The 23798-nt window shown below is 38.0% G+C and overlaps 1 protein-coding gene and 1 long non-coding RNA gene across 5 annotated transcripts in view; one reads left to right on the forward strand and one right to left on the reverse strand.

Moving 5' to 3' along the window:
• Positions 1 to 23798, forward strand: part of KLHL20 (kelch like family member 20) — a 78044-nt gene that overhangs the window by 24592 nt on the left and 29654 nt on the right. For all 4 annotated transcript variants that reach the window (XM_032649785.1, XM_032649768.1, XM_032649794.1 and 1 more), the window contains 3 exons: positions 15017 to 15175; positions 15925 to 16019; positions 18315 to 18430. In XM_032649785.1, the coding sequence (XP_032505676.1) occupies positions 15017 to 15175; positions 15925 to 16019; positions 18315 to 18430 (370 nt within the window). The remainder of the gene's footprint in view (positions 1 to 15016; positions 15176 to 15924; positions 16020 to 18314; positions 18431 to 23798) is intronic.
• LOC116762609 overlaps positions 7110 to 23798 on the reverse strand; it is a 40528-nt gene continuing 23839 nt past the window's right edge. Inside the window, exon 3 of the long non-coding RNA XR_004352296.1 lies at positions 7110 to 7556. This is a non-coding gene — a long non-coding RNA (uncharacterized LOC116762609). The remainder of the gene's footprint in view (positions 7557 to 23798) is intronic.

Below are 23798 nucleotides of genomic sequence, written 5' to 3' on the forward strand. Positions count from 1 at the left end.
TCTCTCTTTTCTTCTTGGTGAGCCTGGCCAGAGGTTTATTGATTTTGTTTATCCTTTCAAAAAACCAGCTCTTAGTTTTATTTGTTTTTTCTGCTGGTTTTTTTAAATCTCTCTTTTATTTATTTCCTCTCTGGTCTTTATTGTTTCCTTCCTTCAGCTGACTTTAGGTTTTGCTTGTTCTTCTTTTCTAATTCTTTTAGGTGGTAGGTTAGGTTTTTTATTTGAGATTTTTCTTATTTTTGAGGAAGGCCTGTATTGCTATGAACTTCCCTCTTAGGACTGCTTTTGCTGCCTCCATAGATTTTGTATGGTTGTGTTTTCATTGTCATTTGTGTCAAGATATTTTTTAATTTCCTTTTTTATTTCATTGTTGACTCATTGGTTTTTTAGTAGCATGTATTTTCGTCTCCATATAATCTTTTTTTTTTCATTTCTCATTCTGTGGTTGATTTCTAGCTTCATACTGTGTGGTCAGAAAAGAGCCTTGAAATAATTTCTATACTCTTAAATGTGTTAAGAGTTGTTTTGGGGCTTCCCTGGTGGCGCAGTGGTTGAGAGTCCGCCTGCCAATAGAGGGAACACGGGTTCGTGCCCCGGTCCGGGAAGATCCCACATGCCGCGGAGCACCTGGGCCCGTGAGCCATGGCCGCTGAGCCTCTGCGTCCGGAGCCTGTGCTCCACAACGGGTGAGGCCACAACAGTGAGAGACCCCCGTACCAAAAAACAAAAAAAAAAAGAGTTGTTTTGTTTCCTAGTATGTGGTCTTTCCTAGAGAATGTCCCATGTGTGCGTGAAAACAATGTGTATTCTGGGTTTTTTTGGATGTAATGTCTTGAAGATATTAATTAAATCTAACTGTTCTATTGTGTCATGTAGGGTCTCCACTGCCTTATTGATTTTCTGTCTGGAAGATCTGTCCATTGATGTCAGTGAGATGTTAAAGTCTCCTACTTTTGTATTCCCATCATTTTCTCCCTTTATGTCTGTTAGTATTTGTTTTATGTATTTAGGTGCTCATATATTGGGGACATGTATATTAACGAGTATAACGTCCTCTTCTTGTATTGATCCTTTTATCATTATATGATGTTCTTCTTTATCTTTCTTTATGGCCTTTGTTTTAAAGTCTATTTTGTCTGATATGAGTATTGCTACCCCTGCTTTCTTGTCATTTCCATTTGCCTGAAGTATCTTTTTCCATGTGTGTGTCCTTCACCCTAAAGTGAGTCTCTTATAGGCAGCATATTGTAGGCTCTCATGTTATTATCCAATCTGCCACTCTTTGTCTTTTGATTGGAGCATTTAGTCCATGACATTTGGGGTAATTACTGATATATATGTATTTATTGCCCTTTTAAAGCTTATTTTCCAGTTGATTTTGTATTTCTTCTCTATTCCTTTCTTTTTCTTTTGCTTTTCCTTTTATGTGTGATGGTTTTCTTTTCTATTATGCTTGAGTTCTCTTCTTTTTCCTTTTTTGGAATCTATTGTATGTTTTTGATTTGTGGTTACCCTGCTTTTCAAGTATGCTAACCCATTACTAGATCTACTTGCTTTAGACTGGTAATCACATAATCTCAAACACAGTCTAAAAAAAAAATCTACATTTTCTTACTTCCCTCCCCTACATTTTATCATTTTGATGTCCTATTTTACATCTTCATGTTTATCCTTTTGCTGTTTACTGTAATTGTAATTGCTTTCACAAAATATTTTGATTTTTTTAAAAAAACCTCTGTACTGGTAAGTGATCTACAGTCCTTTCATATATTTGCTTTTCCTATTGTGATTTTTTTCTTTCCTATAGATTCTTTTTTCTTTTCTATTTGGAGAAGACCTTTCAATATGTCTTTTAGGAAAGGTTTAGTATTGCTGTATCCTTTTAGTTTTTGCTTGTCTGAGAAATTCTTTATCTCTCCTTCTATTCTAAATGATAATCTTTCTGGGTAGATTTTCCTAGGTTGAACGTTTTTCCCTTTCATGACTTAGAATATATCTTGCCACTCCCTTCCACCATGCAGCATTTCTGTAGAGAATTCAGCTGATAGCCTTATGGGGATTCCCTTGTAACTGACTTTTTGTTTTTCTATATCTGTAACTTTTGCCATTTTAGTTATAATATGTCTTGGTGTAGGTCTATTTGGGTTCCTCTTGTTTGGGACCCTCTGTGCTTCCTGTACCTGGATATCTATTTCTTTCTTTAGGTTTGGGAAGCTTTCAGCCATAATTTCTCCAGAGATTTTTTTATCCCCTTTTCTCTTTCTTCTCCTTCTGGGATCCCTGTTATGCCTAGTTGGCATACTTTGTATTATCCCATAGGTCTCGTATGTTGTTTTCATTTTTTTTTTCATTTGTCTTTCTGTCTGCTATTCTTATTCAGTGATTTCCATTATTCTGTCTTCCAAATCATTCATTCTTTCTTCTGTATTATTTAGTTTGCTATTTCTTATTGCCTTTAGCTCAATTTTCATCTCAGCATTTAAGTTGTCTAATTTTGATTGGCTCCTCTTCAAAGTTTCTTGTTACAGTGATCTTCATTTCTATCAATAGCCTTTCTTAATTCCTTCTGCATTTTTATTACCTCCTTTTTGAATTCAGAGTCTAGTAGACTGGAGAGATCTGTTTCATTGTTCTTTCGGGCATTTTCTCTTGTTCTTTTAATTGGGAGTAGTTCCTACCTCTTTGTTTTACTTATATTTCTCTATGAATTTAGGAGAAACAGTTATCTACTGTGGTCTTGAAAAGCTGTTTTTGTACACAGGGAACATCCCTGTGTAGCCTGCATGAATCTAATATTTTTGATGTGAGGGCTGTTTTTGATATGGATGCCTACCATGTCTTTCCTCAGGGAGTGCTGGTTGTTATGCCCTTGATTGGGAGTGTGATTGGTGTTGTGGTGACCAGAGCCTGCGCTGGATGTCACATCCCTGTTGGCAGCAGGGTTGGCTCCCCAATTGTTGGAGTAGAAGCCCCTAGAATCGGTTCTAAGCTGTGGTGTGAGATAAGCTGGACTGGAGCACTGTCACTGGGAAAGGAGCTACTGAGTATTCCTCTGCAGGAGCTGTTCACCAAGACATTTACTCTTTGACATTGCCTGTCACCCCTTGTGCACATTCACAAAGTACAGTGTTGTTGGCACTGCCCTCGGCCCCACCTTAGTTGTGGGAACATGGGCAATCAAGTCCCTCAGGCACTGTGTTCACAAAGCCGCCAGTGCAAATCCGCTGAAATTGCAACACCCAGACCTGCCGTAGTTGCACACCTTGACCCATCTGGGAGTGCTGGGAATCAGCCCATATCCCAGCCCTGCCTCCGCATGTGCACGCCCACAAAGTCCACTGCTTCTAATGCCTGACCTGCCCCAGACGAGGGAGCAACAGTAATCCACTTGCATGTCCCACAGGCACTTCGCTCACAAAACTGCCAGCTGCATAAATTCACCAGAGTCACGCCCCTGCCGGCAACTGGATCAGATTTGAGCCCCGCCTGTGTGTGGGCAACCCACCAATGCTTGCTTATAGCAGCAGAGTTGTGTCCGTCATGAGCACACTGAGAATGAGGATGCTATGATGAGGCCGTGCCCCTCCCTTTGTGTGCAAGTTGATAATGGAGCTCCTGTGACAGACCCGGGCTCTGTCCTGCCCACACCCCAAGTTGTGGCCCACACCACACTACATGACCTTCAGGCTGTCTCCACACAGCCAAACCAAGTCATTGAAGCCCAAGTTGCAGCACCCAGCCACTGTACACACCAGCAGGAGTGTGTCTTGGGCTGAGAAGTACACCATGGTGTCCAGGACTCTCTGTGCTGGTCTCTCTCTAGCCTACCTGCCACAAGCCAGCCGCTGCACTCTCCTCTGAGCCTCTGAAGCTTCCTTTCTGTCCCAGCTGATCTCCCAGTAGGTAAAGGAGGTTCCAGGGTGAGCGAACCTTTCCCCATTCACAGCTCCCTCCCAGGGGCACAGGTCCCATCTCAATTCCCTTTATTTATTTTCCTTTCCTCCTGCCTGGTTACATGTTGATCTTTTCTTGCAGCTTTGGTTGTATGAGATCTTCTGCTAGTGTTCAGTAGTTATTCTGTAATAACTGTTCACATGTAATGTATTTTGATTAATTTGTGGGAAGAGATGAGCTGCATGTCCTTCTATTCCACCATGTTGATCTCCCCTCCCTTTTTTTCTTGATGAGTCTGGCTAAAGGTTTATCAGTTTTGTTTATCTTTTCAAAGAACCAGATTTTAGTTTCATTGTTTTTTTTTAAACTCTCTAATTCATTTATTTGTGCTCTGATTTATGATCTCTTTCCTTCTACTAACTTTGGGTTTTGTTTGTTCTTCTCTCTCTAGTTCCTTTAGGTGTGAGGTTAGGTTGTTTTTTTGAGATTTTTCTTGTTTCCTGAGGTAAGCTTGTATCGCTGTAAATTTCTCTCTTAGAACTGTTTATGCTGCGTCCCATAGGTTTTGGATCTTTCTGTTTTCATTTCTCTCTAGGTATATTTTAATTTCCTCTATGATTTATTTCTTCAGTGATCCATTGGTTGTTTAGTAGCATATTGTTTAGCCTCCATGTGTTTGTGTTTTTTGCAGTTTTTTTTCTTGTAATTGATTTCTAGTCTCATAGTGTTGTGGTCACAAAAGATGCATGACATGACTTCACTTTTCTTAAATTTACTGAAGCTTGTTTTGTGTCCTAGCATGTGATCTACCCTGGAGAATGTTCCATGTGCACTTGAAAAGAATGTGTTTTTTGCTGCTTTCAGATAGAATGCTCTGTATATATCAGTGAAATCCATTTGGTCTAATGTGTTATTTAAGGCCTATGTTTCTTTGTTGATTTTCTATCTGGATCATCTGCCCATTGTTTTAAGTGGGGTGTTAAAGTCCCATACTATTATTGTATTACTGTTGATTTCTCCTTTTATGTCTGTTAATATTCGACATATATATTTGGGTGTATATATATTTACAATTGTTATATCTTCTTGGATTGATCCTTTGATCATTATATAGTGTCTGTCTTTGTCTCTTGTAACAGTCTTTATTTTAAAGTCTGTTTTGTCTGATATAAGTATTGCTACTCCATCTTTCTTTTATTTCCATTTGCATGGAATATATTTTTCCATCCCCTTTGATTCTGTATGTGTCTCTAGATCTGAAGTGAGTCTCTTGTAGGCAGCACATACGCAGGTCTTGTTTTTGTATCCATTCAGCCAGTCTATGTCTTTTGGTTGAGCCTTTAGCCCATTTACACTTAAGATTATTATCGGTGTGTATGTTGCGATTGCCATTTTGTTAATTGTTTTGGATTTGTTTTTGTAGGTCTTTTTTTCCCCTTTCTTATTCTTTTGTTCTCTTCTGTTGTGGATTCCTTTTTCTTTTTTGTGTGTATATCTATTATAGAATTTTGGTTTGCAGTTACCATGAGGTTTTTGTATAGCAGTCTATATATAAACACGGTTGTTTTAACTTGCTGATCTCTTAATTTCAGATATATTCTAAATACCCTGAATTTGTACTATCCTCCCCTCAGAGTTACTATTTTTGATGTCATATTTTACATCTAATTGTTTTGTGTATCCCTTAACTGCATATTGTGGATACAGATGATTTTACTGCTTTGGTCTTTTTTTAAAAATAAATTTATTTTTGGCTGCATTGGGTCTTTGTTGCTGCATGCAGGCTTTCTCTAGTTGCAGCCAGCAGGGACTACTCTTTGTTGAGGTGTGCAGGCTTCTTGTTGTGGTGGCTTCTCTTGTTGGAGTGCACGGGCTCTAGGGTGCGTGGGCTTCAATAGTTGTGGCACATCGGTTCATGGGCTCTAGAGTGCAGGCTCAGTAGTTGTGGTACACAGGCTTAGTTGATCCATGGCACGTGGGATCTTCCCAGAGCGGGGGTTGAACCTGTGTCCGCTGCGTTGGCAGGCGGATTCTTAACCATTGAGCCATCAGGGAAGTTCCTACTTTTGTCTTTTAACCTCCCTACTTGCTTTGTGTGTGGATGATTTCCTACCTTTACTGTATGTTTGCCTTTACCGGTGAGCTTTTTCATTTCATAATTTTCTTGTTTCTATTTGTGGCCTTTTCTTTTTCACCTAATGAAGTTCCTTTAACAATTTATTGACTGGAGACCTATTAATGCATCTTTCATTACCTGAACGTTATTGACCAGAGGCGTATCAATGTGTTTTTAGAGAGTGATATAATTAACATCACCATGCGAAGTTGTTAGAGCTTAAAATTGATCAAGGGTTCATTTTACAACTTATGATTGTTTTTATTCACATTTTGCTTCGTTAGGTTTTTGTTCCAACCTTGTGTATGTTATAAATGCAAGTTCATTACCATAAATTTTTTTTAAATGACTCATCACAAAATTTGAATGAAGAATAATTTTTCAGTGAATTTTATGCAGATACTTTCTCCGACTGTCCAAATGACATATATGCTAGTGTGTTAGAAGATGATAGCTCCTCAGAATATAGTTCTGATTCAGACGATGTGAATATTAGACCAACAAAAAGACAAAAAAAAACCTTAGTGATTGATTCTGATACAGAAAGTGAAAATGAAACTCATGGTTCTGGAAAATGCTCCTTTGCTTCCACAGAAGAGTGTATTGAAGACAACATTTCATGAAAATTAGAAGACTTTACAGGTGTGTCAGGTGTAACTGTTGAATGTAATATCCCGCAAAGTGTTAGTGAAATAACAGAGCTAATTTTTGGTAACGACTTTTTCGAGTTGGTCACTTCTCAAACTTGTATCACCAACAGAATGAAAAATCATATAAAAAGTATGAGAAGGCTTTAAAATGGACTGATGTAATCAATAGTGACATGAAGAAGATTCTTGGATTATTAATTTTGATGGGACAAATAAGAAAGTCACACTGGAAAGAATACTGATCGACTGATCCCTTACGTGAAGTACATATCTTTCCAAAGATTATCATGAGAAGAAGGTTCGAACAAATGATGACATTTCTTCACTTTAATGATAAATCAGAAACTCCACTTCCTGCAGACAGAATTTCAAAAGTTAAACCTCTCTTGGATTATTTTCTACCAAAATTTCAGTCGATCTTTATACCCAAACAAGAGCTATCACTTGATGAGGCAATGATAAAGTGGAGAGGACGACTCAGATTCAAAACGTATAATTCCAGAAAACTTACAAAATATGGAGTTTTGCTCAGGATGGTTAGCTAAAGTGAAACTGGGTATACATGCAAACTTGAAATTTAAACAGGTGAAGGAAAGAAACTGCAAGAAACAAAATTATCAGTCATACAACTTTATCTTGGTTCATGGCACCATATTTACCAAGACAATTATTACAACAGTGTGTCCACATCTGAAATATTGTTGAAAAATAAAACCAGAGTTTGTGGGACTATAAGAGAGAATCATGGTCTACCAAACCAATTAAAGGAGAAATTTTAAAAAGTCTACAGAGGGGAGAAATGACATTCTTATGGAAGGGAGAAGCGATTCTTCTTACATGGAAAGACAAGAGGCTAGTCCGCATGGTGACAGCTATTCATGAAGACTCCACAGCACCTACAGGAAAGGAAGACAGGAGGACTGGCCATCAGATAACTAAGCCCACTTGTATACTAGAGTATAATAAATATATGAAAGGAGTTGATTGATCTGATCTATATCTGGCAAACTTCAGTATCCTCTGGAAAACTCGAAAACGGTATAAGAAAGTGGGTTTCTATTTGAGTAATTACAGTTTATTCAATGTGTTTAAAGTTTATTGTAGCCTTAATGCACAGAATAAAATGACTTACAAGCAATTTTTGTCAGCAGTAGCTAGAGAATGGGTAACTGGGCATTCTGATGAATGTAGTGGTAGTCCCACACCTGGTCCTTCTTGTGGCATTTCTAAAAGAGCCACCTTGTCAACTATCAGGTAAAATAAAAGAACATATTCTAGAGATAATAATACCAACAGGACTAAAAAATAAATAAAAATGCCGCCAGAAAGTGTAAGTCTGCTCTTCCAGGGGAAAGCACAGTGAAACACAGTATATTTGTAAGAGATGTTCTTTTCCCCTGCACAGAGGTTCCTGCTATATTGCCCATCACACTCTAATGAAATATTAGAATGCTTTAGTAAGATATGTACAAAGTTTCAAATAAATACATTAAGTGCAAAAAAGTTGATATTTACTCAAATGCAGGTGTTTCAATATTCACTTATATAGCAAATCACTGGCCACAGGTGTTAGTTTCTGCAAAAGTCCCCCAGTCAATAATGTGTCAACATTTGTCATAAAGCTAATTTGGTGGTGCTGAACTCTTAGATTTTGCTTGTCTTTAAAGCTTTTGATTTCTCCATCAAATCTGAATGAAAGCCTTGCTGGTGGAGTATTCTTGGTTGTAGGTTTTTCCTTTTCATCACTTTAAATATATTGTACCACTCCCTTCTGGCCAGCAGAGTTTCTGCCGAAAAATCAGCTGATAGCCTTATGGGAGTTCCCTCATATGTTATTTGTTGCTTTTCCCTTGTTGCTTTTAATATTCTCTCTTTATCTTTAATTTTCGTCACTTTGATTACAGTGTATCTTGGTGTGTTCCTCTTTGGGTTTATGCTGTGTGGGACTCTCTGAGCTTACTGAATTTGGGTGATGGTTTCCTTTCCCAGGTTAGGGAAGTTTTCAGCTAGCATGTCTTCAAATATATTCTCAGGCCCTTTCTTTCTCTCTCCTTCTTCAGGGACCTCTATAATGCAAATATTATTGCACTTGATGTTGTTCCAGAGATCTCTTAAATTGTCCTCATTTCTTTTCATTCTTTGTTCTTTTTTCTGTTCAACAGCAGTGATTTCCACTACTCTATCTTCCAGCTCACTGATCCGTTCCTTTGTATCATTTAGTCTGCTACTGATTCCTTCTAGAGTGTTTTTCATTTCATTTATTGTATTCTTCATCTCTGTTTTGTTCTTCTTTATATTTTCAATCTTAACCACTGGAGCACCAGGGAAGTCTCATAAGTAAAGTTGTCTTTTGTTTTTTTTTAAAAAAACTTCTGACTTCTCATTCTGTGCATCCATTCTTCTCCTGCGTTCTTTGATCTTTATGATCATTACTCTGAACTCTTTCTCAGGTAGATTGCTTTTCCCCACTTCACTTAGTTCTTCTGGGGTTTTATCTTGTTCTTCCATCTGCAATATATTCTTCTGCCACCTCATTTTGTCTAAGTTGGTATTTTATTTGTATGTATGTGGTGTGTTAGTTACATTTCTCAACCTTGAAGAAGTGCCCTACTCTAGGAGATGTCCTTTGCATCCCAGCAGTACACTCCCCTCTTGTCACCCAAGCTGTATGCTCTAGGGGTTCCCTGTAAGAGGGCTGTGTGGGTCCTTCTGTTGTGAAGGGCTGACTATGTGTGTGGACTGTTAGGCTTGGTTGGCCCCTAGTCCAGTTGGTTGCCAAGCTCTGCCTTGTGTTGATGCTGCTGGCTGCTGTTTAGTAGGGCATGGTCACAAGGCAGATGATTGCAGAACCTAGGGGGCCCCAGGGTTATGGTTCACTGGTGGGTGGAGTCAGGGTCCCAAAGACCCTGGGACTTTGGGACCAGGGTCTTTGGGACCAGACTACCAGAAGCCAGACTACCAGAAGACAGAGCTGGCTCCTGGAGTCTGCTGTAGGGCCCAGGGATCCCCGAGCTCATTTCAGATTATTGGGGAATATGGGGGCATTTCCTGACACAGCTGGGTATGGGTCCACAGTGTCCCAAACCTTGCATTGGCCTGCTAGTGGGCAGGGCCAGGTCCCAGCTGATTCCAGGGTATGGTCTGGCCTGCTGTTGGTGTACTCGATCTACAGGCTACAGGATCATAGTTTTCTTGCTTCTGGTGTCTGCCTCCTGATGGGTGAGGCTGGTCTAGAGGCCAGTGCAGTCTTGTTGGTGGGAAGGGCTGGTGCCTGCCCAGTGGTGGGTGGAGCTGGGCCTTGGCCCTCTGGTGGGCAGAGCTGTGTCTAGGGGCGTGTTTAGAGAGAGCCATGGGCTCAGGAAGTCTTTAGGCAGCTGATGGATAGGGCTGTGTCCCTGCCCACTTAGTTGTTTGGCCCAAGGCATCCCAGCACTGGCACCTACAGGCTATTGGGTGGGGCCAGGTCTTGTTGCTAATGAGCCAAGATAGCAACTGCCAGTAGCATTGTTCACACATTTGAATGTTCCCCAGTAGGTCTGCCACCAGTGTCTATGTCCCCAGGGTGAGCCACTGTCACACACCCCCCCCCCCACCTCTCTAGGAGACTCTCCAAGACCAGCAGGTATGTCTGGCAGAGGCTCCTATCAAATTACTGCTTTTTCCCTGGGTCCCAGTGCACGTGAGATTTTTGTGTGCACGCTTTAAGAGTGAAGTCTCTATTTCCCCCAGTCCTGTGGGGCTCCTGCAATTAAGCCCCGCTGGCCTTCAAAACCAAATGCTCTGGGGGTTCTTCTTCCTAGTGCCTTACTCCTGGCCTAGGGAGTCTGACATGGAGCTCAGAACTCTCACTCCTTTGGGAGAACCTCTGCAATATGATGATTCTCCAGTTTGTTGGTTGCCCTCCTAGAGCTATGGGATTTTTTTTTCTTTTTTTTTTTCTGCACTGCATGCCTTGTGGGATCTTAGTTCCCCAGTGAGGGATTGGACCCGGGCCCTCGGCAGTGAAAGTGCAGAGTCCTAACCACTGGACCACCAGGGAATTCCCTGGGCTATGGGATTTGATTATATCACGAGTCTGCCCCTCCTGTCAGTCTCGTTGTGGTTCCTTCTTTATATCTTTAGTTGTAGAAGATCTTTTCTAGTAGGTTCCAGTCTTTTTCATCTATGGTTCTTCTGCAGATAGTTGTGATTTTGGTGTGCTCATGAGAGGAGGTGAGCTCGGGGTCTTTCTGCTTTGCCATCTTGGCTACTCTCCCCTCTTAGCTCTTTTATATTCTTATTTTTTGTCCACATATGTTAGTCTCTTTTTATTAATGTGTTTCTATCTATTACCCCTTGCATTATCTGTAGTTATATTTGTTGTCACTATGTTGCTTGATGAATATATAATCCTTTTGTATCTTACTTATAAATTGTAACTTTTAGCTTTGTAAAGTGTCCTCCTTTGTCAGATTCAATTATTTTGTTCTCTGAATTCTATTTTGTTTGATATCTGGCTTTCTGTTCCTGTTTTCTTATTGTTTTCAGTTGCTTGATGTATCTTTGCCCATCCCTTTACTTTTAGTCTTTTTGCATCATGATGTTTTAGGTATTTTTCTTGAATTGGGTTTTGCTTTATGAGCCAGTTTGAAAATCTTTTTCTTTAAATAGGCAGTTAAAACCCACTTGTATGTATTGCTATGACTGATACGTTTGTTCTCAACTCTGTTATATTATATTTTTGTAAATAGTATCTGATTTAGTTGTTTTTACTCTATTTCTCTGTATAGTGTCTTCTTTGCTTTTCATTTTAATATCTTTTAGTATATAGGAAGGTTTGTATTTTTGTTCCAGTGGTTACTTTTGTAAACTAGAAAAAAAGAAGAGCAAATTAAACCCAAAGTAGAAGGAACAAAGTATAAAGGATGAAGCAAAAATCAATGGTACTTTGAAAAAAATTGATGAACCTCTAGCTGTACTGATAAAGAAAAAACGGAGAGAAGATACAAATTACCAGTATCAGAAATAAAAGAGAGGACATCACTTCAAATCCCTCAGACATTAAAAAGGACAATAAGGGAATATCATGAGCAATGTTTTGCCAATAAATTCAACAACATGAAATTGACAAATTGTTTGAAAAACACAAATTACAAAAACTTAAGAAACAGAAAACCAGAATAACCCTATATCTGTGAAAGAAATTTTAAACCAATGATTTAAAAACCTTCCCACAAAAAAAGACACCAGTCCCAGAAGGTGAATTCTATCAAACATTTAAGAAAGAAATAATACTAATCCTATACCAAATCTTTCAGAAAAAAGTGGTGGAGGTTGCCAAACAAGGTCAAAATCACCCTGATGTCAGAAACGCAGACACTAAAATAAAACTACAGATCAATATCTCTCACGAATTTAGATGAGAAAGTCCTTAATACAATATTATTAAATTGATTCCAATAAAATATAAAAAGAGGAATACACCATAACTAAATGGAGTTTATACTTCATTAAAATTAATTATTGAGTCAGTATTTTATAGTCACACTTAATTTCTCATTCAGAGTAACTCCTTCACACAACTTCTTTAACAGATTTGACTCTTAACTTCATTCCACTATTTTTAAATATCAAATCCATTCTCCAAAAAATAAAGATTTGCCATCATTTAGGATTTCCAAAATAATTTGCCAAAGTCATTGGACCCCAGATTAAGAAATCCCTGCAGTTCTAACCCTGCCTCCAAAGTCAACTGATATATTGAAATCCCAGTGAGGAGACCTTACCCTTGATCATGGACTAGAATGGTTCTGTGTAGATGCAAAGAAAGTTACCATTTGGGGCTGAAAACTTGTGATTCATTTAAGTTATTTTCGAACTTAAATCTATATTTAATTTCCTTCTATTTTATTAGGCATAACTTAATTCATACGGTGTTACGCTTGCTCATAAATTAAAATTTTTTCTTTCAACTCAGCATCACTGAATTCACCATTCATTTCTGTTACAACTCTAGAATACTTTCCTTATTCATTCCTATTGTTTTCAGCTTTATTCATTCTTCAGATTCTATCTACATTTATCTGAAGAAACTAAAAGTAAGCACATTACCATAATAGTGTGGGACTTAAAATTAGATCTCCTGCAAACTCTTATTTTAAAAGCAGGTATTTTAAAGCATTATTTTCTTAACCTGGTTGTTTGGTTCAAGGATAGACTTCAGTGCTAGATTTGCCCTAATGGTAGATCATTAACATCTTTTTCTTGTTGATGGAAAAAAGAGAAGTGACGTTTTAATCAGACTTTGTTCATCAAAAATATTATTTTTACTCTTTGCTCTTAGTGCCAAAAAACATTTTCTCACACAGATGTTTGTGTCTTCTTGCCATCTTGGTGTTCCTTGATATTTATATATTTGTTTTATAATCACTAAATTGGGGAAAAAATTTATACTCTGACAAGATCCTAAAAGAATGTTAACGTACTTCACAAAGATTTACAATACCACTTGTCTTAAGTAAAGAAATCAGAGTAAAAAGAAAATAAGAGGAAAGAAAGATACAACTATGGCTAAAATTTTGTATGCCGTGAAGGCCAGCATACTTTATTTGGAGCTAGGCCCCAAATCTGGCTCTTGACTTTATAGCCCCCAACATAAGGCTGTCAGATAAAACTACAGGATGGCCAGTTGAATTTGTTTTAGATGAACAACAAATAGTTTTTAGTATAAATATGCCCTGTACTCTTATTTGCTAAATCCAACAACCCTGCCACAGAGAGTACAATGCAGGCATTCTAACTAAGTGACCTGGCTAAGCAACCTCACCTAAAATTTAAAGGTTTCCTATTTCATTCCTGAACCCCAGAAAGTCTCTCACTCAGATGATATGAAGACTTGTGCCATAAAACTCAAAGTACTCATTAGTGTTTTCTACTATAAGTACAGATGACTTTATAGCCCTTAACTTTTATTTTGAGATTTGCATTTTTTCTAATGTACTTGGGGGAAAATTCTTAATCACATATTCACATTGTTATGGCTTATCTCGTTTCCTGCTAAATATTCTGACTTTTTGATGAGCATGAAAATAACCCTGTCCCGAGAGAATACATCGTCTGCATCAGAGGTTGCATGGTGGAAATTTGAGCTCTTAAAACCATATCCTTCCTACACTAACAGACATCACATGTAGCATACTCTTCTGAAGGGGAGAACAAACCACATGGAGTATAGCAGTGACCATCTCCCTTCTCTGCATTGCACCTTGTCCCTTTTACTCTACATACCGATGACAAGCTTTACAAGATTTGGGGATTAGTGGCTGGACTGCACAGCAATGTTGCCATTTCATCTCCATTCTGACAATGCCCTAAAGCCTTGGGTACAGATAAATAATTGGTGTGTTTGTAGTTTCATATATATATATGAGAATATGAACATATCAGAGTGGTTTGGTCCTCAGAGGGGTTTTCCTGGGTCTAATGCTCTCATCGTTATGTTCATTCTTGCTTGTAGAAATGCTGACATGCTCATTCTTTTTTCAAACTGGCCCCTTGGGTGTTTCTGCCCCAGACATTGCCCTTTCAGCAACTAACCTTCCTCTGAAAGCTTTTCCTGATTTTTTTTATATGCCTCTTATATTTCTGGGAGTTCTAATTTGGTATAGTTAGTTTAGTTTATTTTGAATATAAATTTTTATCTTCATACTTCATTTTGGAAAAAAGTATCATTTTTCTTAAATTGCTTAAATCACAAATTATTATTTTTCCTAAGTTTTAATTGTGCCCTCTGTATTCTATGTTCCCTTTTTAAAAATTAATAAACTTTGTGTTTTTAGAGCAGTTTTAGGTTCCCAGCAAAATTGAGCAGAAAGTACAGTTCCCATGTACCCTTTCTTCTCCACACACACATAACCTCTCCCAATATCAACATCTTGCACCAGAGAAGTACATTTGTTACAACTAATGAACCTACCTTGACATGTTATTATCACCCAAAGGGTGATAATACATTAGGGTTACATTAGGGTTCACTCTTGGTGTACATTCTATGAGTTAATACATTAGGTTACATTAGGGTTCGCTCTTGATGTACATTCTATGAGTTTTGACGCATGTATAATGATATGTATCCACCATTGTAGTATGATATGTATCCACCATTGTAGTATCATACAGGATAGTTTCATTGTCCTAAAAATCCTCTGTGCTCCACCTATCTCTGTTTTCTTTTTAAACTTTTCTTGTTCTCTGGTACTATTTTGAACTTCAGCTCCATTGTGGAATAGAGTTTTGCCCTACAACCCTGAAGAAAAATATTAAAACAATCAAATCTGATCAGAGTTCTTTTTTTTTTTTCTTACTGAACTTCAAACAGGTAATGGAAAGTGAAGAGTTCATGTTGCTTCCAGCCAATCAACTCATTGATATAATATCTAGTGATGAACTAAATGTTCGCAGTGAAGAACAGGTGTTCAATGCAGTGATGGCCTGGGTTAAATACAGTATTCAAGAAAGACGTCCTCAGTTACCCCAGGTATGATGGAAATGCTTCTTTAAGTAACTGTTTGGTACTGGATGAAATAATATGTATTTGACTTGCAGAAAAGAAACAGTCTTCACTAGCCTTCATATTAGACTGTAAAAAAGACCATCTCTTTCCAATAATCAAGGAGATAAGTGTTAAGAAGCATTTTAAGCGTTTATCATTATGAACTTTTTGCTCCTTCTTCTGTTTTGCATCAACTCTAGGTTTGGGCCATAGCACAAATCAGAACTTAAATGATACAAAATGAACAAAAGAGAGCAAGGATAGCAATTATCATGCTTCCCTTCCCTATGGCTTGGAAATCCCACCACAGTTTGAAGAGTAAAGAATTAAATGGGTCATAAGTGGTCACTAAATGAAATATTTAATGTTCTTGTTATTATGATGATAGTCCTTAGCAATTTAATGGGATATTCTTCTAGATTGTTAATTACAGCCATGTGAGCTAATTATAGAAGAGCTTATAGCAACATACTTCTGAAAGCATAAAGTAGCATTCTAAAGTGATATTAGTGTGCTTTCAATTTTCTGATTATTCTAATTACTGAATTGGTTGTTAGAATAAATTTGGTATTTATGCCTTCCCTCCATCTTCATTGTTTATTAGTTAGATCAATTAATTAATCCAATTAGATCTCAAACTAGTTGGAAACACAGTAGGGAGCATGGGTTATGTATTCTCTTAAATATCTTGCAGATGGGAGTTTGTGCCTTTAATAGTGTTTATTATCTCATAGGTGCTGCAGCATGTTCGTTTGCCTTTGCTTAGTCCCAAGTTTCTGGTGGGTACTGTAGGCTCTGATCCCCTCATCAAAAGTGATGAAGAATGCAGGTATGAATGACCCTGGATGGGAAAAATCAACAACCAAACATTCCTGTCCTCTCCTAATTTCCTTATTTATATTGCTTCCTAAATATTGTGTTTTTTAGTGCTGAAATCAAGGCAGTATTTAAGTGGTTTTTCTTCTGGGCTAGGGTCAAAAGGAGATGGAAAAAGAGATGACTGAACTTACAGTATTCCATTCCATTAGTTTTTTTATGTGTGGTATTTATTGGTGTAGAAGTGGCAATAAAGAGGTAGATTTCTAAGATTTAATGCAAGCTTGAGTTTGAAGAGGCAGTTCTCTGCTAATACATCTTTTCTTGAGATAAATAATGCTCTTGACTCCATCAAAAAAGTGTATGAGGAGCACTTTTTCATTCCATCACATATGCCTGGTTAGGGAATAGGATCAGCCTTGCTTTCTGAGATCGTGGACAGAGTTAAAGGTCTACTACACCCCTAAAGTAGCTATGGAAAGATTTCCACTAGAGCTTGATGAAGCAGTTTCATAATGTTTTTTTGACTGAAAGAAACTCTAAATGCTTTTACATGACAAACAAACAGAACACCTACTTTATTGGGCTATCTCTGTACTATATACAAAATCTAATAAACTACTTTTCCACTTGACAGATTTTAAGGTTCAGTTTCAAATCTTAAACTATACGGTGTTTTTAACTATTGTTTCCCAGCATGTTCCATATATAAAAATGAAAGAGTGAGTCAGAACTCTCTTTAAACTATACCAACCTTTGGATCTCCTTTTGTGACTAAAGAAACTTGTTCTAGAATCAGGAATCTCTAGAACAGAGATAGGACATATAGATTCATTTGCATTTCTTCTATAATCTGAAGTGTGTTCCTTTAACAGGAGATGTTAGAGAGGGTTTTAGGTGTTTACCTTTTAAACTTAAAGACAAGTGGCAATTAATTCCCCCAAAATATTTATAACAGCAGAAGGAAAACCACATGAACTATGGCTGCTGAAATCTGAAGAAACAATACAAAGGTGCCCCTCTCCCATAAAATAGAAATTGGATTGTACTGATTCCAATGCAGAAATTAAAGATACTTCTAAAGTCACTTTTAAAAGAAGCCCATTCCTGATATCCTGACCTTATTCTTTACTAGCTGTGTGACCTTATTCAAGTTACTTAAACCTCTTTCTGGTACAGTTACTTTATCTATAAAATAGGGATAATAACAGTACCTATTCCACAGGGCTGTGGTGGAGATTAAATGAGTTAATATGTATTAAGCCCTTATTATTGTTACTATTAATTTTGTGTTGGCCACTAAGTATTAGCTCTATAGTACTCTTTCTAGGAACCCTTGAACAACTTAATTAAAAACCAGTAATTAGGAGATCACAGTCTTTGTTTTTAGCTGAGGAAGCTAGAAAAAGTTCTTGGCCATCAGCTTGGGATTTTGGGGGAGTTTTGTTTGTTTTTGTTTTTAGCATAAATAAACTCAGATGAGGCCTTAGCAAAGCCATATACTGGAAGTACATTACTGGGTCATGCCTGGGACTGGTCCAGCAGGAATAAATTACTCGATGTAATATAAAGTAAATAGAGAAATGAAAATATAGTGTAATTTAGGAGACACTTTCAGAGTTGAGAAAGAACAGAGTGACAGATTGACTTTGCACTAGTCACACATTGAATCACTCAAAGGACTCAAGTGAAATAAGTACATAAATAGTTTGAGTTAGGATATTGTATTTAACAAGTGTAATTACTAGGTTCTTATAAAGTACCTTAATAGAAAAAAAAAAAACTGGGTTCATCCTCAGTAGACTTGTTGAGAATAAACTATTCATACAGTACCAGATAGAAAATTAATATTAAATGACAATAGTGTTTCTTTTTAGCAATCCAATTTTTGACCTAGTTTTGTTACTTTAATCTAGCAAATATCTAGTGTCATGGCTGATGTGCTACTTTGCCAGTGTCCTGCAAAATCTAGTAAAGTTCATTAGAAAGCAGTAACTATGCAGGCTGATAATTAACTTGTAATTTTTAGTCTCCCATAAGTTATTGTTAGCATCAAGCATGTTGAGTTTTAGGCTAAATTTGCAGTAAGATATGAAGTCATGATGGAAATACCAATCAATTCACAGCTCACAGTGTGACTGGCATCATTGCTCGCATGTTTGTTACCTTTTTAATGTTGGCTGGCATTCATGATTTGGTTTGATGTATGCTTGCTCCCCTTTGCCATCTTACATATTCCTTAACCATATTGGGATTTGACTAACAATATTATTTAGACATCTGGAATAACGGCAGAATTTTTCCACAGAGACTTGGTAGATGAGGCTAAAAACTATCTTCTATTGCCTCAAGAACGACCACTAATGCAAGGACCAAGGACAAGACCACGGAAACCTATTCGATGTGGAGAAGTACTCTTTGCAGGTTTGGATCTTAATACACTGTGACTAAACCGAATATTTTCCCACTTGAGAGACTGTCATTTGAGTATCCTTTGGTCGGTTGTGATATCTGTAAGAAATGCATAATAATTTATGATGTGGACTTCCCTGGTGGTCCAGTGGTCAAGACTCTGTGCTTCCACTGCCTGGGGCACAGGTTCAGTCCCTCGTTGGGGAATTAAGAACCAGCATGCTGTGCAGCACATAGCCAAAAAAATAAAATATACTTTTTTAATTGTAAAAAAAAAATGTTCACACCTTTTAAAAACAAACAAAAAATAAGTTATGATGTATCTTGACTCTTAACTCATGATCCAACACTGGTGCTCTCCAAAAGAGTGCTGCATTTTTATATAAATCTAAAAATGTCATGCAGTGGATGTTTTGTTATAATAAATCATATGCATGAATTTTATATTCCAGTGTGCCAGTCACCTCATAATTACATGGAACTGTCAAGAAACATTACCTTACATTAAACAGTTACACTGTTTCCTAGCTCTCCTGAGCTAGACTGAGCCCAAGACATCCTGCTGTATCATTCTGCTCCCACTGTCTGCCCCTAAATATCTGAGAACTTTCAATCTTAGATATTTCACTTCTGTGCACATAAATTCAGCTCTCTTAGTCACTTGAATAACAACTTTCTCACTGTTTGGTAAAACTTCTCACTAGTTCTGTCTTAGTCCATTCAGACTGCTATAACAGAAAACCATATACTGGGTGGCTTATAAACAACAGAAATTTATTTCTTATAGTTCTGGAGGCTGGCAAGTACAAGATCAAGGTGCCGGCAGATTTTGGTGTCTGGTGAGGGCCCACTTTGTCCTTCTTCATAGACTCCATCTTTTCATCTTTTGCTATGTCCTCATGTGGAGGAAGGGGCATGGGAACTCTCTGAAGTCTCTTTTATAAGAGTACTAATTCTATTCATGGTGGCAGAGCACCTCCCTAAGGCCTCACCTCCTGATACCATCACATTGAGGAATAGATTTCAATATATGAATTTCAGAGGGACACATTCAGTCTATAGCAAGTTCTTTCTCTTCAAATTTTTTTTCAAATCCTGATTCATGGAACTAGCTGGAACCTATTGTATTCTTTGTATTTATGCTCCCACATTTCAGTAATTCCATGGCTCTTAAGTGTAGGCTTCCTCGGATTCTGTTTGATATGTTAAGTGTTCTATTCCTTTTCATCAGGGAATTCTATGTAATCACTGGGGCATAGTATCCTTTCCCTTCAGCCTAACCACTTGCCTATCTTTTTCCCTTTAATTTTATTTTCTCTTGGCCTGTGGGAATGTATCTTCCCTTACATTTTTAGAAGAAAAATTTGATAATTTATGTTTGAGATCTCCTTTTTAAATGTTTTCATCTAAATTTCTTCACATAGAGGACTGTAGCATTTCTTCAAGAAGAAAATTGATGCCACATTTTCTTTTTCTGTCTAATCCTCATCGGGCTTTTTCCTTCTCTTTTGAAAGATTCCTTCATTCCTGTTTTAGATTTCAAACTTGATTATTAATTCATCATGTACTGAATTCTCCCATACTCTCAGTATCCTATGTCTCTTGTTTATTGTTATTAATAGTTATTTCTATTATCATTCTTATTTATTCCTATGACTTTCATTCCTATATATGCATGCACAGGTACATATTCACATACTCATGTGAGTCTACTTGCTTGCATGCTCACACCTATGTACATCTGCCTCCTCACTCCCACATACCATCTATAGTTGCCATAAATCGGTGAATAAATTCATTGCCAGATCTGGTTAAGTTCCCAGGGAGGTCTTTATAACATTTGTTTAGCTTTGTCGGTTAAACTAGATAAATTATATTGTTAAATGTCTTTTATTTATAAAAGTAGTTTATGTGCCAGCTCCCTATACATACAAGAATGCTATAAATTACATCAGCGTTTCTGTTTCCCCAATTATGAAAGTCAGTTATCTATTTTTTTTTTAATTAGAAGGATGCAAGATCTAATTATTTGGTACCTAAGGTTTATTTTCATGATGTCATGTTGGTTTCAGGAATTCTAGTACTAGTAGGGCCATCTTTGTGGAGGTATATCCATTGTTATCAAGATCTATTAACTATTTTATTTGGCTCTTATGGTACCTGGAGAAGGGATGACAGTATACTACTGTTTCATCAGCCTCAGAACATTCTGGCAGTGAATTAAGAACTAGATTAAGGAAGAGGGGAGGATAATGGGAACTCAGGAGAAAATGGAACAGAAGAGAACCTTCCTATGATCAAAAGCTAGAAACAAAGCCAAATAGGTTTATGGAAAGTACAATACATTTCAGGTCCAGGGTTCTTTATGGATTCAGTGGGGGTTACCAATCCAGTGGAACTAGACAAGGTACACCTTTGGGGATGCTGAAAGACAATAATGTAACTCCATTAAATAGAAATTTAAACTTGACTTGAATTACTCAACAGCTGCCATCTTTATCCTGCTGGTTCCTACCATATTCTTCCAATATAACATGATTATAAATTGTCAGGTGCCATGTTTTCAAAGTGTAACCATCTTCACTAAAATCTCATTTGCCTCTGTTGATTAAATCATGGTATTAATGAAATCACACTTTGCCTTCTTTAGAAGCCAGTTACATTGGATCAATTTCATGATCTCAAACTTTTTTTTTTTTTTTTTTTTTGGCGGTACGTGGGCCTCTCACTGTTGTGGCCTCTCCCGTTGCGGAGCACAGGCTCCGGACGCACAGGCTCAGTGGCCATGGCTCACGGGCCCAGCCACTCCGCGGCATGTGGGATCTTCCCGGACCGGGGCACGAACCCATGTCCCCTGCATCGGCAGGTGGACTCTCAACCACTGTGCCACCAGGGAAGCCCCATGATCTCAAACTCTTGCTAGTAATCTCATAATTTCATATTGCTGATTGGGTATCTGATTCCTCTACTATATTTTTAACTACTTCAGAGCAAGGACCATTTCTGATTTATTTTTGTAGTTTCCAGATTGTATAGCAATCTTGTCAGAGCAGGCATCAATAAAGATTAATTGCATGCTGTTGATCCTGAGGAACACTAGTGAGAAATTAGCATCGACCCATCATGATTAATGGAAAAGGAAAATTGGAAAACAATAATGGATTGCTAATGTCAGTTTGTGCATGAAAGATAACCTATTTTTATTTTTTTTTTAATATTTAATTTATTTATTATTTTTGGCTGCGTCGGGTCTTAGTTGTGGCATGTAGGATCTTCGTTGCGGTATGTGGGATCTTTCATTGCAGCACGGGCTCTTTTTTTTTTTTTTTTTTTTTTGCGGTACGCGGGCCTCTCACTGTTGTGGCCTCTCCCGTTGAGGAGCACAGGCTCCGGATACGCAGGATCAGCGGCCATGGCTCACGGGCCTAGCTGCTCTGCGACATATGGGATCTTCCCGGATCGGAGCATGAACCCATGTCCCCTGCATCGGCAGGCAGACTCTCAACCACTGCGCCACCAGGGAAGCCCCAGCACGGGCTCTCTGTTTCAGTGCACAGCCCTCTCTCTAGTTGTGGGGTGCGGGTTTTCTCTCTGGTTGTGGCGTGGGCTCCAGAGCACCTGGGCTCTATAGTTGTGGTGCACAGGCTCCAGAGCATATGGGCTCTGTAGTTTGCAGCACACGGGCACTCTGGTTGAGGCACACGGGCTCAGTAGTTGTGGTGTGGGCTTAGTTGCCCCGCAGCATGTGGGATCTTAGTTCCCTGACCAGGGATTGAACCCGTGTTCCCTGCACTAGAAGGTGGATTCTTTACCACTGGACCACCAGTGAAGTCCCACAATAACCTATTTGTAAATAACACTTTTTTAAAAGTTTTTCTGATTATAGAAGTTAATACACATGAAATATAGAAATATTTGTTAACACAGAAAAACATAAAGAAGAAAAGTTAGGGCTTCCCTGGTGGTGCAGTGGTTGGGAGTCCGCCTGCCGATGCAGGGGACGCGGGTTCGTGCCCCGGTCCGGGGGGATCCCACGTACCGCGGAGCGGCTGGGCCCGTGAGCCATGGCCGCTGGGCCTGCGCGTCCGGAGCCTGTGCTCCGCGGCGGGGGAGGCCACAGCAGTGAGGGGCCCGCGTACCGCAAAAAAAAAAAAAAAAAAAGAAAAGTTAAATCGTCTGTCACCTCTTTTCCACTATTAAACTAAAAGTTTCCTTTTTCATTTGTAGAGAAAAACCATTAGGTCTTTTTCTTACAACTGTATTGGTTTTCCCTGCTTTCTCAGTCTTTTTATGCTATCCAGATCTGACCTCTATTCTTGAGTGATACTGTTCCACTGACATTATTTTAGATCTTGACCCACCTGTCTCTACTTAAAACTTAATCCTTAATTTGCTTTGGTTTTTATTGCAATTTTTTCAATATCTTTGGAATGCCAAATTACCAGTTCTCACTTAACTTTGGAAAATTGAGTCTTCATTTCTTCATCCTGGAAGCTTAAGATCAAATCTATAATCTCAGTAGTTTTATTACTCAGCATTTTACTCCTACTGATGTCTTCTGGTTTGTCCTCTTGTTTTACATTAGGTTTCTTGATGCTTCTCAATTCTGTGCTTCTTTTTTGTTGGGGATTTTTTTTTTTTTTTAGTATTCAGTTCACTGATCCTTATTCCAGACACTTTGTGAAAGTTGCCTACTTTAAGGTAACACTTTTTGATCAAATCTGTCTGTGAAGTAATTCTTTTCACAGTCAACATCTCACGCATATAAAACTATATGTCACCTTTTCAGCAATATTTTTTCTTAAGTACATCACTTAACACAAATTGAGAGTTCTCACAGCAGAAACTATGCATACACTTTATCTTGCTAAGTACAGTGTACTGGCTTATAATAATAACTTAGCTAGTTCTGTCCCCGTTATGCCATCACCTGCTGCCTTGGAAATCATAATGCACATAAAATTGCCATGAGGCAGTGGAATTGAACAACTTTTTCCTTTGCTTTTTTCCCCAGGTCACAGGAAAGGTTTAAATTTGATTTCCTAACGGCCTATTTTTTTTCTTTAGTATCAAAGAACACAGATTATGAAGTGATATTAACTTGATTTGGAGCCGTGTAATCCAATAAACAGCTGGTTTTAATAGCTTTCATTATAAATTGTGCCTGAGGTTTAATAATTAGGCTGTTTGATTTGTCTCAAGTGCTTATAACCCTCACATTTGCAGCCAAATTTTATGTTGGAAGTTAAGATGTTTTCTCTGATATTGAAACTCCAGGCATATATCCCAGAACAGAATTCAAATTTAAGCAAATTAATATAGACAAAACTTACTGTGATTTAGTATTAGTTGAATATCCTAATTTAAATGAAATCATAAT

Source organism: Phocoena sinus, chromosome 1 (assembly GCF_008692025.1).
Source record: "Phocoena sinus isolate mPhoSin1 chromosome 1, mPhoSin1.pri, whole genome shotgun sequence".
Classification (NCBI taxonomy): domain Eukaryota; kingdom Metazoa; phylum Chordata; class Mammalia; order Artiodactyla; family Phocoenidae; genus Phocoena; species Phocoena sinus.